General features: G+C 39.5%; 1 protein-coding gene across 3 annotated transcripts in view; it reads left to right on the top strand.

Moving 5' to 3' along the window:
* The window catches only part of LOC122802711 (cohesin subunit SA-2-like), a 1,740,876-nt gene that overhangs the window by 1,591,950 nt on the left and 133,572 nt on the right, over positions 1-15,354 (top strand). For all 3 annotated transcript variants that reach the window (XM_044072465.1, XM_044072464.1, XM_044072463.1), the window contains one exon: positions 5,097-5,296. In XM_044072465.1, the coding sequence (XP_043928400.1) occupies positions 5,097-5,296 (200 nt within the window). The remainder of the gene's footprint in view (positions 1-5,096; positions 5,297-15,354) is intronic.

Genomic DNA, 15,354 nt, shown 5'->3' with positions numbered 1-15,354 from the left:
AGGTATTTCTGAGGCCTTTCCAGTTGTTGCAGATGTCTTGAGAGGTACATACCAAATGGGGCATTGTATTCTATAATGGGTCTAATGAGGGATGAGTACAGTGGGACAATGACCTCCTTTTTTCTGGATGAAAAGCCCTTTTTGATGAGGTGTGCCACATAGAAGGATTTCCTGACTGTTGTGGCGATGTGATTATTGAAGGTGAGACCACTGTCCACCTGTGTCCCTAAGTCTCTTATCACACTTTCTGTGTTTAGTGTACTGCCACCTATATGGTAATTCATGGATACATGTTTTTTCCCAAAGGGGATAACAATACATTTCTTGGCATTGAGCTTGAGCCCATGGCTCTGGCATCAAGCATCTGTTTCTGTAAGGCCCTTTTGTATAGTATCCACATCATTTGGGGATTCAATAATGGCTCCCAGTTTGCAGTCATCCGCAAACTTTGTTAGCCAGAGTCCCTTAGTGTTGACCTGTACTTCAGAGAAGTAGATGCCAAACAAGAGCGGCCCCAGGACTGAACCCTGAGGTACTCCACTTGTCACTTGTCTCGAGCTGGATTTAGAGTCGGCTACTTTTACAGTGTGGGTTCTATCAGTAAGCCATTTAGCAACCCATTGGGTGACATAGGGATTAATGCCCAACTTAGTAAGTTTATCTATGATTCCAGAGTGGGGGATGGTGTCAAAGGCCTTGGCAAGGTCTAGATAGGCTGTGTGGACCACGTTACCCTTGTCCATGGCTCTGGAGACTGATTCAAAGAAGTCATCCCTCCAATAAGTGGGTTTTTAGAGGCAGGGATGGGATTCAAGTTGCTATATCCAGCTGTTTTCAGAATATTTTTTTTCAGAAGGTTTTCAGAATATTTTTTTTAGAAGGAGCAAAGATGCTCTTGGATGCAGTAGAGGCAAAAGTTAAGTTTATCCAGCAAAACGTGAGCTAGCAAGATTAAAGAGAATCTGCCTGTCATTCTTTAGATAATGACACAGCCCATGAAAAGAACTTGCTAGTAAAACCATTTTCAATGTTACAAAGGAAAATGATTGAATTACAGAAAAAAGCTCAGAAACTGATGAGAAAAACAAGGAGTACTTTGGATTTGAACCAGAGACCTGTACTGGGTGTTTGAGAAGATGCACAAGAGAAGCAGCAAGAATCTGAAAGTAGGCAACAAACGGCAAAGTGTAAAATATTCCACAAGATACAATTTAGACATGAGCACTATGCTTTCACAGGAAGTAGGGGAAAAAATACTGCAAGTTTGTGGATTATTTTAAACTGGTTGGGACTGTGAAGTATAGCTTCCCACTTTGTAATTATTTTTTAGAAGGTTAATGAAGGAACTGAAAAATAATCTCTTAAATTTAAAAAATTCCTTTTTTAGTAATATGCTAGCCACCTGGCAGTATGAACCTTGGCTGTGGATGATTGTCACTGTTGAAGTGACACCCAATCCCATGGGTAAAAATGGGAACAGCGATTGTGGATGGATGGATGGATGAATGAATATAAACTGTAAGTAAAAAGTTATTTTTCTTTTTGTAATGTATATAAAAGGATTATTATCATGTCTCTGATCATAAACATATTATTGTGTGTTTCAGACATGGATGCCAAGAAATTCTCAAGAATTTCACCTCAAGAGCCAAGTTTGCTTTGGAATACTTTAGCAAAATAGAAGCAGAGGGCTGAAGTATGTGCAAAACCCCAGTGTAACTGAAAATAGCTTGGTACATAGTAGTGTTTGTTTGTGTCATAGTTCCCAAAGTTATGCGTGATTAATTTTAAGTCAGAGCAGCAATCACCCCCATCTGCTATGTTAACTGTAGTACATCATCAATACAGCCTTTTCTGTAACTGATGCAGGAACTACATGTAGAGAGAAATCTGATCCTATAATGAAGACAAGAAATGAGCCAAAGTGGGATTTTTAAAAAGTTATTCTGTGGTGTTTGCCAAAATGTATATAAAAAACAGAGAAGCTAGTGGTCTTAAAACTTTGTTGATGAGCTCAGTCTCAATAATTTCCAAAAATCATGAAACCCAGGTAGTGTTCCAAAGCAACAAGCCTTTATTCGTCACAGACAAGCAATCTCCAGTAACAAATAATTAAAAATATGTTAACAATGTTAAACATATCAGCTTTTCTATACTTAGAAGTAGATGTGAAAAATATATCTGTTTAACTTTAAACCAGCCTATTCATGGCAAACAATATAAACAAGGCTGAAAAAGTGCATTTTAGAACAAGTATCCACTCCCACACACTACTGCTGGTTAGATCAAACTAAAACCTAGTTAAGGAAAACACTAGCTATCTATTTGCAACCCACATTCCCAGATCAGGTATTAAGAACAGCATTACATGTACATAAAAAGATATACATAAAAATATTTTTAACTAAAACCGCTTTCGGCTAACTAATGCAATAAAGCCTTCATCAGGTCTATGACAAGAAATAAAATCAAGAAAAAAAACACATAGCTATCTAACCATAAATATAATCAAATTAAAACACTATAAATATAAATATACATCTGTCTAATAATATCTAGTAAATATCCATCCATGTGTATTAGTGTACATAAAAAATGTTATTAACAGCTCAAAAAAATGTCAGTGCTTTGAAAAAAAACACGTTTATACAATGAAAACTAGTAGAAAAAGCACACAAAAATACAGAAAACAGTGGATAAAGAAAACTAGTAATGTATGAAAGTGTGCAGGTGTGTGCATGAGCATCAACCAGTATGGTAAATGAGGGAATTATACTAATAATACATAGTAATAGCAACATGAAAAATGTCGGTTTGAATTTACTGTTTATATCTGTGGTGTGATACAATAAATGTAATCAAAGCAAAATTGAGGTTAAAGTAGCTAAACATAGATATATGTATATATATGTGTATATATATATATATATATATATATATATATATATATATATATATATATATATATATATATATATATATATACACATACACACACACATTCTACACATCATTTTTATTTATTTATGTATTTTATATTTGTTTACTGGGGAGGTCTGACTGGGTTTTTTATCCATTTTCAGCAGAGGCCCGGGGAGAAAAGCTCCATAAACATTTTTACAAAACAGTTATTTACAGAACATTTGACAAGGGAATAATTTTATACAATGATGGCATATTATTATTAGACAGTTATGACAGTGATAGCAGAAAAATATAAAAATGTTGTAAATTTTAGTGTACAATTTAATACATGGAGGTGTAGCCAGATAAATAGGAGTCTAGTTTGGGATAAGATGGTTAGGTGTGTAGAAATATTGGTGAGATATGATTTAGTTATAAAAGGAGTTAGTATTGTATTACAGAGCAGAGATGTTTATGAGCTCACAGGTAGCATGATTATGGTTGCAGAGGAAAAATAGTTGATGCTAAACTAGAGAGAGTGGGTGTCTTACCCTGGTTTGGTACAGGAGCAGACCAATTTGTTGTTAAGATGTTCTTTTAGCAGTATTTTGAATTTTGAAGGTTTGGGTGTGTTGAGTATTTATTGTGGAATTGTATTCCAGGACATGGCTATTTTGTTGGAGTACTGTGCATCTCCATGGCTGTTATTGGCTTTGCTTACATCTAGAAGTTTTTGCGATGATCTTAGCGTCCAATAGTTGGGATTTAATAAGATTACTAAGGGATGGGCAGTTGTCGGTGTGGTGTAGGATGGATTGAGCTAGGGCTATTTGTTTGAGGGTGAGGAGATCAGGGAGTTCAAGCTATTTTAGTAGGAGTAATGCTGAGTAATGATGTGATCTGGGAGGTAGGTTAGTGGCAAATCTAGTTATTTTGTTGTAGCATGTCTTCAGCTTATTTAGGTCTGCTTTTCTTAGGTTGTTAAATACTGATGATGCATATGAGTGTAAAGAGAAGATGAGTTCTGGAGATGGACTGTCTGGTGTTGTCAGTTAAGTAGGGCTTGATCCTGTACAGTGAGCCTAACATTATGTGGACTTTTTTAATTGTTACTGCAAGGTGCTTGTCAAATTTAAGGTTGCTGTCTATTGTAACACCGAGGAGTTATGTGTTCTTTACTGGCTCAATTATTGTGTTATTTGATGAGTAGATGGTGAATGGGGGATTTTTGTTACTTTTTTTTGTTATTATTTAATAGTCATGTGACCACGTCTTGGTGGTCTATTTAAACTGATCAGTTTGTCTTAGAAGCAATTCTGAATAAGTCCTGTTAATATATGGGATGAAAGTGCTTTTTGATTCATTGACATTTTTACATTTTATGCCTGCATTTGTCTGTTTTGAATTGTCTGTTTTGAATTTATTAATTAAAAAGGACTTGAAACTACTTGGAATATTTCATGGACTGACTCCATTCCTTGTAAAGTGTCATTTTTGCTGATTTTTGTTTTCTAAGTCTTTGGCGTTTTGCTGTAAGTTTATGCCTAGAAAGATGGCAGAGGCAAGCAGGTTGTAGTTTCTATGGTGGTTGATTGTGTTTGTGAAAGTAATTAGTGCAGTTGTTGTACTTTGATTTGGTCTGAAGCCATACTGTGATGAGGATAAGACGTTGTTTTTCATGAGGTGGTTTAGTAGCTGCAGGTGTATGCATTTTTGAAAACTAGAGGTATAGAGTTTAGTGCTTGTGCATTCACTTAGGCACATATATTGTATATAGAGCCTGTATGAAAGGAACATGTGCACAGGTGAGATGTAACTGTATGTACATTTATGGATGTATATATGCAGATGATTTTTTCTTCTACTTCATTTAAGCTGAACAGACAAGAGATTAGTTGGATCTGTCATGACTGAGAGAGGAAGAGATGGATAACAAGGCATTGTAAGGCAGCACGTGTGTTGATATAATGCTTTATGATAATTCAGCAAATTAGTAAATGACATGTATATCAATGAGGGACTGGCGAAAGCAGTAAAGATTGGAGAGAAATAAACACTTTAAAGGACATAACTAAGAATTTCCAGACAAAAGTTTTAATTTTAGCAGATAACACTTGTGACTTGCATTTTTCTAGTAAGTATGATGCTGTAATCAAAAATCTATTATTCTGTTCCTTTTTTTTTTTTTTAAGGTATTGCTATTTGCAGAGATTTGTAACTCAGCAGACACTGGCATGTGAAGGAGATGAATGGCTTCCACTGGCTAATTACAGAAATACCCTTTTAGCTTGTGGAGATGAAGATATTTCTGTAACCAAAGACAGCAGTTTAATGGACTCTTCCCCAGAAGAACATTCTAAGATGCTGCAAATGAAACTGAAATTCACTAGTGGTATGAACACTTTGTATTGAAGACAAAGAGGTTAAATATTAAGTCCGAGGATGGTTTGTATTTAACTGCAGAACATGTTGGGAATGTTAATTTCATTTCTCTCATCTGTGTATAGAGCTGTTCTTACAAGAAGAAACAGTTACAAAACAAGAACATTAGTATTCCTTACTTCAGGTGGTATTTGAGATGAATTATGGATAACTCATGTCTATATAACACTATTCAGATACATACCTAGATCTTGTTACCCACAATGACATACGGAACAGCAATAAAATGCATGCAGATGGTCCTGTACATACCCACCGAGTCATCCCACCATCACTGTTATGTCAAAAGCAGTTAATGCCTTTCATTTGTGACTGTCAAAGATGCATTGAGTACCACTGTCTTCACTAGATGTTATCTTAGGATTCAGCAGAGTGGAGAATGGCTTTGAGAATGATTTAAAGCATGTCTATGAAAGGGGAGGATGTATCTTTAATTAACAGTATATTTATACTGCTGCAGCAGTCGAATTGCTAGATGTTATATTATAGGAGGAGAGAGATGCTGGGATTATGAGAAGAGCTGCCCAAATTGCTGAATGTGGGATACAAGGCATTCCTTATTTACAGCACTGTTTGTTGTGATCAATCCTCCTGTCTGAAGGTATATAGACAAAGAGGGACATTAGGCTAGTAGGCAGCATACGATGATGAAGTACCAAAAGTGAAAGGATAATGGAGGAGGCAAAGCATGACAAATGGTTTAGATCTCCAGGTATGTAGGCAGTAAAGGAAAAGAAAATTTTAACAAAATGAACCATGCGCATCCAATGTAATTATATTCAACCACAGGAAAGACATTGTGGGGTCAAGTGGACAATGATATACTGCATTCATGTTGCCTTCTAGCTCCCCACACCCTATAATAATTTCTTAGGGTGTCAACTCCCTGTAGACATAAGCTGTCATTGTCTCCATCGTCACATGCTGTTTAATCACATCCTTAGTGTAAAGAAACAATTAAGTGCAAATTTCTCATCCTATCAGGCTACATTCATACATTCACTGGAATTATGTATGAAGTCTTTGTTTCAGTCTGTGAGTAACATTCAGTCCACTTAATTGCCCATATCCTTGGGAAGTGTGCTGCAGTGGAAGCTACCTTGCTTTCTTTCAGTGAAGTGTAACTCTTCCTAAAGCTCTGGTTCACATACATTGATGTATTTTTGTCCTGTGTTTGGTGCTGCTGTCCTTTAGCTCTGATCATGAGATTTTGCATTGTAACATGTGAATAATCCATGTTACATTCAAACAAACTAAGCTGTAAAATGAGGAAGACATTGTTTTAAAAAAAAGCATTCCCAATACCTCACTTAACCTTGCTCTTCCTTTTCGCACTGGGTCTATATCAGTTGAACGAAAACCCCTTTACGCGAATACAAATACGTCGAACCGCATTGCACAAAGTACGTAAACCTCGAACGTCCAAAACCGCGAATTCGAAATGTCAATTTGTTTTGGTTGGCCCGTCTGTGGTATAGCTCTGTAAGGTAAGTGTGCGATAGATAGGACTTTAGGGTTAGGATTTGGGTTAAGGTAAGTGCATAGATAGGTAATGTATGTAATATTTAGTGTAGTGTTAGATGTAGTTTTTTTTTTAAGTGTATGTATGTGTTATTTATTTTGTTTGGGTGTATATCTGTAGGGGAAGTGCACGGTAGTTATGGACCTTAGGGTTTGGGAGGGGTTAAGGATAGTGCATAGATAGTTGTGTATGTGAGGTTTGGTGTAGTGTTGGAAGTAGGGTTTTGTTAAATATATGTATGTGGATTATTTGTTTTGTTTTGGTGTATGTCTGTAGGGTTTGGTTAGTGTATGTATGTGATTTATTTATTTTGTTTGGGTAGGTACTAAGTAGCGAGTGGTGGAGTTGGCTGACTATGATAGTTCGATATTTTATTTTTCACGGTTTAGTGCGTTAGGGATTTTCGCGGTTCAAGGTATAGGGTTTGATGTTTAGGTATTCGCGTAAAGGGGTTTTCGCTCAGCTGATATAGACCTTTCCCACTAACTATTTTATTGTACCAGTTCCAAGTGCCCATGACCCCCCCACCAAGTTAAACTGCATTTCATTGCTTCCTTCCGCAGTATATGGCAGAACCTACCATTCTGTACTAATGTAAAACACCCTATCCAGACAATATCCTTGTCATATTGTTTTTGTATATCATTCATCCTCTGTTTTACCCTAGCCATTTTCAGAAGACAGTGCAGTTAGTATTATATCCCATTTTATCTTTTCCTTCACTGCCTACATACCTGGAGATCTAAACCATTTGTCATGCTTTGCCTCCTCCATTATCCTTTCAGTTTTGGTACTTCATCATCGTATGCTGCCTACTAGCCTAATGTCCCTCTTTGTCTATATACCTTCAGAAGTGGACACAGTAGTTCTTATGTAGCCTTAGTAATATCTTGTGAAGTGGAAGTATGGCACAGATATCTATTGACTCTCCTCCTCTAGGTAGGTGCCCCATGTCTTTGGGGCCTTTTTTACTGTCCTCTCATGCTGCTCCATGTAGTGCAGTGATTGGGTCATTACAATCCTCAAATTTTCACCACTCTGGCTTAGGTAATGTTACTGTTCTTGTCCCTTCTAACGCACAACCCATGCTTTTTTTTTCTTCAATTTATTCATTTTGAACTCAGGCACTATATATGTGCTCAGCTTTCAAGCCTTGCCATATACTGAGTTTGAAGCACCCCCCCCCCCATTCCTGTCCATAACCTATGAACCAGTTGTGGTGTTATAAGTAAACATGACTTCCTTATTCTACAGTTGTGGCATGACAGGGAGCTTAAATTTGCAGAGCAGTACCACTGGCTGTACCACCATCCCCTGGTAGGTGTTGTAATCCTCCTTTGGTAACTTATGACTCTTTTCCATGTTGTAGTGTTGTGAAATGTTTTATTCTTTGAGCACGATGCAGCCATGAACAGGTGCTCAGAGATTCACGACCTATGCCATGACCAAAGTTGCGCAATGTTAAGGGATTCACAACAGAATTAAAGGGGCAAGCGTTCTAATGCTTCTCTCTTAATATGTTTTATCCATGAGACTGCCAGAACCTGACTTAAGAATCCAAGGTGCACGAAAGTAGTTCATCCCTCTGATACTTTTCCAAAATAGTGCGTTACTTTACATCAGTTAAAATGCTTACTTCCTTGCTATAGTGTACGTGTATAATTAACAAGCAAATGTAAAAAGTTACTGAGACACCTCTCCGTAGCTCATTAGTGTGCATTAAGGTGCCTTGGTATTGTAGTGCCAAACCAAACTCTTGCTTCTGATTCCTATGTTTGACTGTAGTGTCACCTGTTAGATGCATGGGTAGCGGTCTCAGTGATAGAGTTGCAGAGATATAGCCTGCCAGGAGTATTTGCAGTCTGGCTGGTAATGTATGGTGACAGCTGGGTATGGCATTCTGCTGCAATGAAAAGAAAGGTAAGTTTAGGGTTCCCACAACAGTCGCCAAGGATTACACCACAACAAAACCTTCTTGTGTCCCTCATTAGTTGGTTGATGTATGTGTCTTCAACCACACATTTTTCTTCCATCCCTTAGAGGTGGCCCTGGTACAGGGAACAAACAGGCCTTTCTCATGAAGAAGGAAGGACACGTCCCAATGTTCTGTTGAGGATGGCTGTGAGACAAATAATGTTAAGATGGACAAGGGGCAAAAAAGGATAAAATGATATAGAAATATTCTATATAACAAAGCAAAACATTAATTTATTCATTTTGCAATACCTGCTTTATTATACAGCACTAATTGGGTGCAATGTAGAGAATTAATGCAGGACAGTTTGCCAGTCGATTTGAAGACATAAATGGACATGTGTTCATATACACACACACACACACACACACACACACACACACACACACACACACACACACACACACACACTCACTCACATGCAAGTCCATAGGTGAGTTAGAGGATTGCCAGTCTGCTTACCTACATGTTCTGGAATTTGACAATGAACTTGCAGCATCGTGTGAAAACTCAAACAAACACAGGGAGGACATGAAAACTCTGCACAGCAGTACCAAAACTGTAGCACTGGGCTGCACAAAAACATAATTCTCATCACATACATTACAGGTATATAAAAAGTAAAATATTAAGATAAAGCACCTGTTTAGAAATAACCATTCCTTACTTCATTTCAACTTTCTGGGTTATGCTGTCTTTATACCCATAAGTGATACTTAAACTCTGTGCTTTCCCTCATTCATTGTTCATGCATTTGTCATTCAGATTATCCCATTATCTTTGTATTCAAAAACACATTGATGTCTCATTCTGCTGATAGCTGACGCAGGTTTGCTATTTGCTAAGGTCACTATTTTTCTCATTATTTTAATTTTCTCCTTTTTACCTATTTGTACCTGTGTGACAAAAATTATATTTTATTCCATATAGTAAATACAGAGATTTATATCGCATACAGTGAATTTATTAACAATTAGTTTATTCTTAACTCATTACATTTGCCAATATGACAAGAAGAAAAAGAAAGTGTAAAGCAAGATTTTATGGTCAGACAACAAAAAAAGTGAAATTGCGATATGAGAAACAAGACAAGAGTGATATAACGGAAGACTGTTAAGGTATAAGTACGGCAAATGGTTGGAGAAGGCCTGGCACAGAGAGGAGAATTAAAACAGTGGCAGGAGGAGAAGGAGAAATAAGACAGAAACATTGAACTCAGTAACTGCTGTAAATAATAATATACCATAATTAGATGAAAAATAAATACAACATAAAAAAACCTGGGTTGACCTAAGCCAGGAGAACCTAAATAACAGTTCCCTTCTGACAATCCCATTTAGGTTCATAGGTAGGTACTAGGCTATCTGCCTGAAGGCATTTATAAGCCTAGCCAGAATGTGTTGGCTTTCGCTGCCCCCTTAGATTAGTTCCCTGTGCCACTGTCCAGCAGAGCCAGTGAAGTGATCCCCGGGGTAAACTTTCTGTTTCCCATCCACTCATCAAGGTTTCTCTTGAAGAGTGTTAGCGAGGAGCTCTGCCTAATGTAGATTGGAATCTTGTTCCAAAGCATGGGAAGTCTCTGGGACAGGAATCTATCCCTCCAGCAAGTCCTATTTATTGTTGTGATGAGGTTTAGATCCCTAGAGTGTGTGGCTCGAGGGGATAAGGTTATCTTTCGGTGGAGCATGTCCATCAATTCTGGGTTGGACATGGCCTTGTATGTCAGGCAGAGATCACCTCTGAGTAGGCAGTATGCAACAGAGTACAGTTGGAGTTTCTTCAGTTGAGCTGCATAGGGCATCTGTTTGAGGCCAGTGATCCTCTTGTTGAGGTACTTCTGTAGTCTTTCCAGCTGTTGCAGGTGTCTTGTAAGGTACATCCCAAATGGGGCGTTGTACTCTATGATGGGTCTGATAAGTGATGAGTAGAGGGGCACAATGACCTCTTTTGATCTGGATGCAAACTCTTTTGTGATTAGATGGGCCACATAGAAGGATTTTCTAACCATTTTGGCAATGTGATTATCAAAGGAGAGATTACTACCCTTATTATGTTTTCCGTATTTAGGGGACTGCCACCTATGTGGTAGTTTGTGGGTACTTTGTTTTTTTCCAAAGGGGATGACTATGCACTTTTTGGCATTTAGCTTGAGGCCATGATTTTGACACCAGGTATCCGTCTCAATGAGACCCTTTTGGAGGATGTCTGTGTCAGCCAGAGAGTCAGTTATAGCCCCTAGTTTGCAGCCGTCTGCGAACTTGTTCAGCCATAGTCCTCCTGTGTTTGCCTGTACCTCAGAGGAGTATATGCCGAACAGGAGGGGTCCTAGGACTAAGCCCTGGGGAATGCCATTTGTAACTGATTTAGAGTTGGACCTAGCTCCCAGAACTCTCACCATGTGGGTTCTGTCCATGAGCCAGTTGGCAACCCATCTTGTGACGCAGGGGTTTATGTTCAGGCTGGTGAGCTTGTCTATAATACCAGAATGGGGAATGGTGTCAAAGACCTTTGCGAGGTCTAGGTAGGCTGTGTGTACCACCTTTCCCTCGTCTATAGCCTTGGTAACTGTCTCAAAGAAGTCCACCAGGTTTAGGAGGAATGATCTGCCCTTAACAAAGCCGAACTGGGTAGGGTCTAGTGTTTGGAGGTTCCCAATGTCTCTGTTAATGAGTTCCATGATGATGCTCTCCATAGCCTTGCAGACCAAGCTAGTCAGGCTTATAGGGTGATAGTTCCCAGGGTCTATTGTGGCTCCACCTTTGTGGAGCAGAATAACGTTGGCTGTGCGCCACTTTGTGTAGTCTGTGGAGAGGCTGAGTTTGAACAATGTGCTTAGGTGAGGGGTTAGTTCTTCTTTGAGCTTGTGTAGGACACAGCCTGGGACACCATCTGGTCCCATTGATGCTGTGTTTTTGGCTTTAGAGAGGGCTGTTTTAACCTGAGTGTCTGTGATTAAAGGAGCTCTACATTCTTCTGGTATGGTTATGGGCCGTTTTGGGGGTGAGAGGGGGGTGAAGTTTGCACCGAACCTGTCTGCCAGGATGTTGGTGATATCAGTCGGTTCATTGTATTTTGTGCCATTCTGCACTAACTCAGAGCAGATCTGAGCATTGCCACTTAGACTCTTGATATAGCTAAAGAATGCCTTGTGGTTATCTTTGGAGTCCTTGGCAATTTTTCTTTCGAAGCTCACCTTGGATGATTTTATGAGGGATCATAGTTTCTTGCCGATACTGATCAGGGATGTCTTCCCTTCTTGGGGTTTTACTCTTTTCTGTACTAGTTTCCTCCTCCTATTGTATAGCTTGTTTGTGGCAGGGGTCCACCAGACAGGTTTCCTTTTCTTGGAGGAGTGAGTCTTGGTTTTGCTTGGGATAGCACGATCCATGCATTCTTGTAGGTGCCCATAGAATGCATTAGTATAGGATTTTGCAGCTTGGGCAACGTTATCCTTTAGCATGGGGGCTTTGAAACTTTCCACCTCAGTATTAAGTAACGTGAAGTTTGCTTTTGAAAAGTTTTTCACGGTGGTTTCCTTGTCCGGTGGTGGGGGCGAAATGTGGATATCCAAAGTGATTTTTTTATGGTCAGATCTAACCAGCGAGGGGTTGACCTCCGGTGTGGAACACCAGTCGCCCATGTTGGTGATGACCAGGTCCAATATGTTGTCACCTCTGGTGGGAGTGTTGACCAGTTGATCCAGGGCATTTGAGTTTATAAATTCTAGGAAATGTTAGGCAAGGGAGTTAGTACTTGAGTATTTCTCCCAGTTAATGTTTGGAATTGAAATCACCCAATATTAGGGTGTTTGGTAGGACCTTTATGTTTCCCAGTGTTTCCAGAAACGTGGAATGGGGTTGTGGGTGATCTGTAGCAAGCTACAATTTGAATTGCAGTTTTGTCTGTTGTTAGTTGCACGTGGATGATCTCTGAAGCATCGTGCTTGCCACTAACCTGGAGGTGTGGGTATCCTTGATGAATATGGATACGCCCCCACCTTTTGTATTTCGGTCCGGGTTCTGTGGCCAAAATTTATGGTATGACTTGTAGCCTGGTAGTGCTGGGGTGCTCTCTGGAGCCTTAAACCAGGTTTCTGTTACTGCACATATATCGATTTTCTCCATACTGAGGAGTGCCTCGAGTGCGTGCATTTTGAGGTTTAGACTTCTGGCATTGAGTAGCATTACTCTCAGTTTTTTGTTACTTGTGCTATTTACGGTGGTGGATTTGTCTTTTGAGCCTTGCCTAAAAAAGGCAGTATGGGGGTGGCAAGAGCCTTGGCCAGTATTCGAAAGCCTAAGGGTGACAGGTGCAAGCCATTTTTAGCAAGGCAGCGTGGCTTGTCGAGCATGTCATCCCAGGCGGATAGACACTGGATCCCCTTTGAAAGACACCAGAAACTTAGCCAGTTGTTGAAATTGATCATTTTTTCTTTATACCGTGGTATCAGTCTTGGTGAGGGCAAGATGCTACTCAGTGTCAGGGTCATACTGGCCTGGGCTACGTGATCAGAGAGCTCTTCCATGTCTCTTTTCATGTAGTCCAGGGAGGTATGGCTCAGGTCATTCACACCAACATGGACAATGACAGAGTCGTATTTGTACGTGTTCTGGAGTGACGTGAGTGCTTGTGTTATGTGGCGGATCCTGGCACCTGACAGGCAGCTAACAGTAACCTTCTCCTTATTAAGCCTAGTGAGTGGGACGTCAGTGTGCCTGACTATAGAGTCACCTATTACTAGTATGTTGGGTATGTTATTTTGCCATAAGGGCTGTGATTGCATGACACACTGGTTTTGTGAAGTATGTGTTTCATGGTTTGTGTTGGGGGTGGAGGTTGCTTGGATGTCTGCTTTGGAAGTCTCTGTTACTTTTGCAGATTTTATTTAGAGCCTCCGCTTATGTTTTCGTGTATTTATGTGTGTTTTTTGCCAGTGCTGGTTTAATGGGTCTATGTGAGACTGGTGGTGTGATGCAAGTATTTCCCTTCCCCTCTTGACTTTCTGATCCAGTCTTGGGTTGAGAGAGCTTAGCCTCCAGTTTGGGTGTATAATTGCATCTCTTGCATGTATTAGTGTTTGGTGGTAGGAGGAGAGGGTTGTCTCTGTACATGAGGCAGTTGTAACATTGTCTCAAAATGCCCAGATTCACCAGTTGGACTGGAGAGTACACCTGAAACTGCCCTTTTGACATGCCTGGATAGGTACATTGAACTGTTTTACTGAATGGCTGTTAAGGTCCAATAGAGAGCCTTTTCCTTCTGTACAGTATAGGGGGGTCTTGTGCTAGGGTTTATAAGTGCTTGCTATGAGTTTTGAGCAAGTGCCAGGCTGAGAAATGAATGGCTTGAGTGCTTAAGTTGAAGGTTTGTCTAGTTCCAAGGGAAAAATTGAAGAGGAGACTTTGTGGAGCCAGGAATAGTTATACCCTAGCTAACTGGTGCTGCCCGGCACACAAAACTGGGCAAATGCTGTGGAACAAAATCCCGGTACATGTGAGGCAGAGCACCTCGCTGGCCTTGTTCAAGAGAAATCTTGACCAATGGATGGAAGATCGCAGATATACCCCAGGGATTACCTCAGTGTCACTGCTCGACAGAGGCACAGCAAAATAATGGGTATAGTTCCCCATACTAAAGGTAAGCCACAAAACGATGGGCTAGGCTTGTAAATGCCCTCGGGCAGATAGCCTAGTATGAACCTATAAATGTGGATTTTATAGCAGGGAAATTGAAAGAGATAGAAATTAGCCCAAAATGACCAATAAGCTACTAATTTCTGGGCTGAAACCACTCCTCCAGGAACAGATAGGCTGCTCAAAGCTCCCCTCTCTCACAGGTGAACAGAGAAACTTCTTTCTATCCAAGTAAGGTATGGACAAACTCAGAGATTTGTAACACAGCTCTGAATTCAGTACTAACCTGAAAACTGGACTATACTAGCTTAGAAAGGTGGGAAGCAAGTATATTTTTTTGTTTTTTTTCCCAGAAAATAAAGCATATACAATAAAAAAAAACACTTTAAATGCACAGAAAAGGATACTTATTGTTATATATCTCAGATCAGAGTTGTAGTCAGTGCCCCTAGTAATAAAGTAGGAAGAAACACAAATACAGTAAAAGCAAATGAATAAAGTGCAATTATATATATATATATATATATATATATATATATATATATATATATATATATATATATATATATATATAAAACAAACAAACTGATTTTAAACAAGTTACCCAATTAACCAGAAAAAAGCTCAAAACTGAACCCTGTTCTAGCAGTCTTCAGTCAGACAAGTTCTAACTGCACACTCCTGCTACTAGGGTGCAGGGGAACCTTCTCCAAAAAAAGATGGCCTGGATCAGTGCTCAAGTTCTACAAACAAAGCTAGATTCAGCAAGCCTGATTGTGGTCTATGCTACAGCAACAAGGTGCACCAATTTCAGAAAGAAACAGTTCAAATAAGCAGGTACAATAAGCCTGTGACCAGAAATTCCCAGCTCAGAAGGG

The sequence above is a fragment of the Protopterus annectens genome, chromosome 5.part0, assembly GCF_019279795.1.
Source record: "Protopterus annectens isolate FY-2018-M chromosome 5.part0, PAN1.0, whole genome shotgun sequence".
Lineage (NCBI taxonomy): Eukaryota > Metazoa > Chordata > Ceratodontiformes > Protopteridae > Protopterus > Protopterus annectens.
Note: the sequence above shows the minus strand (reverse complement) of the source record. Positions and strands in the feature narration are given on the sequence as shown.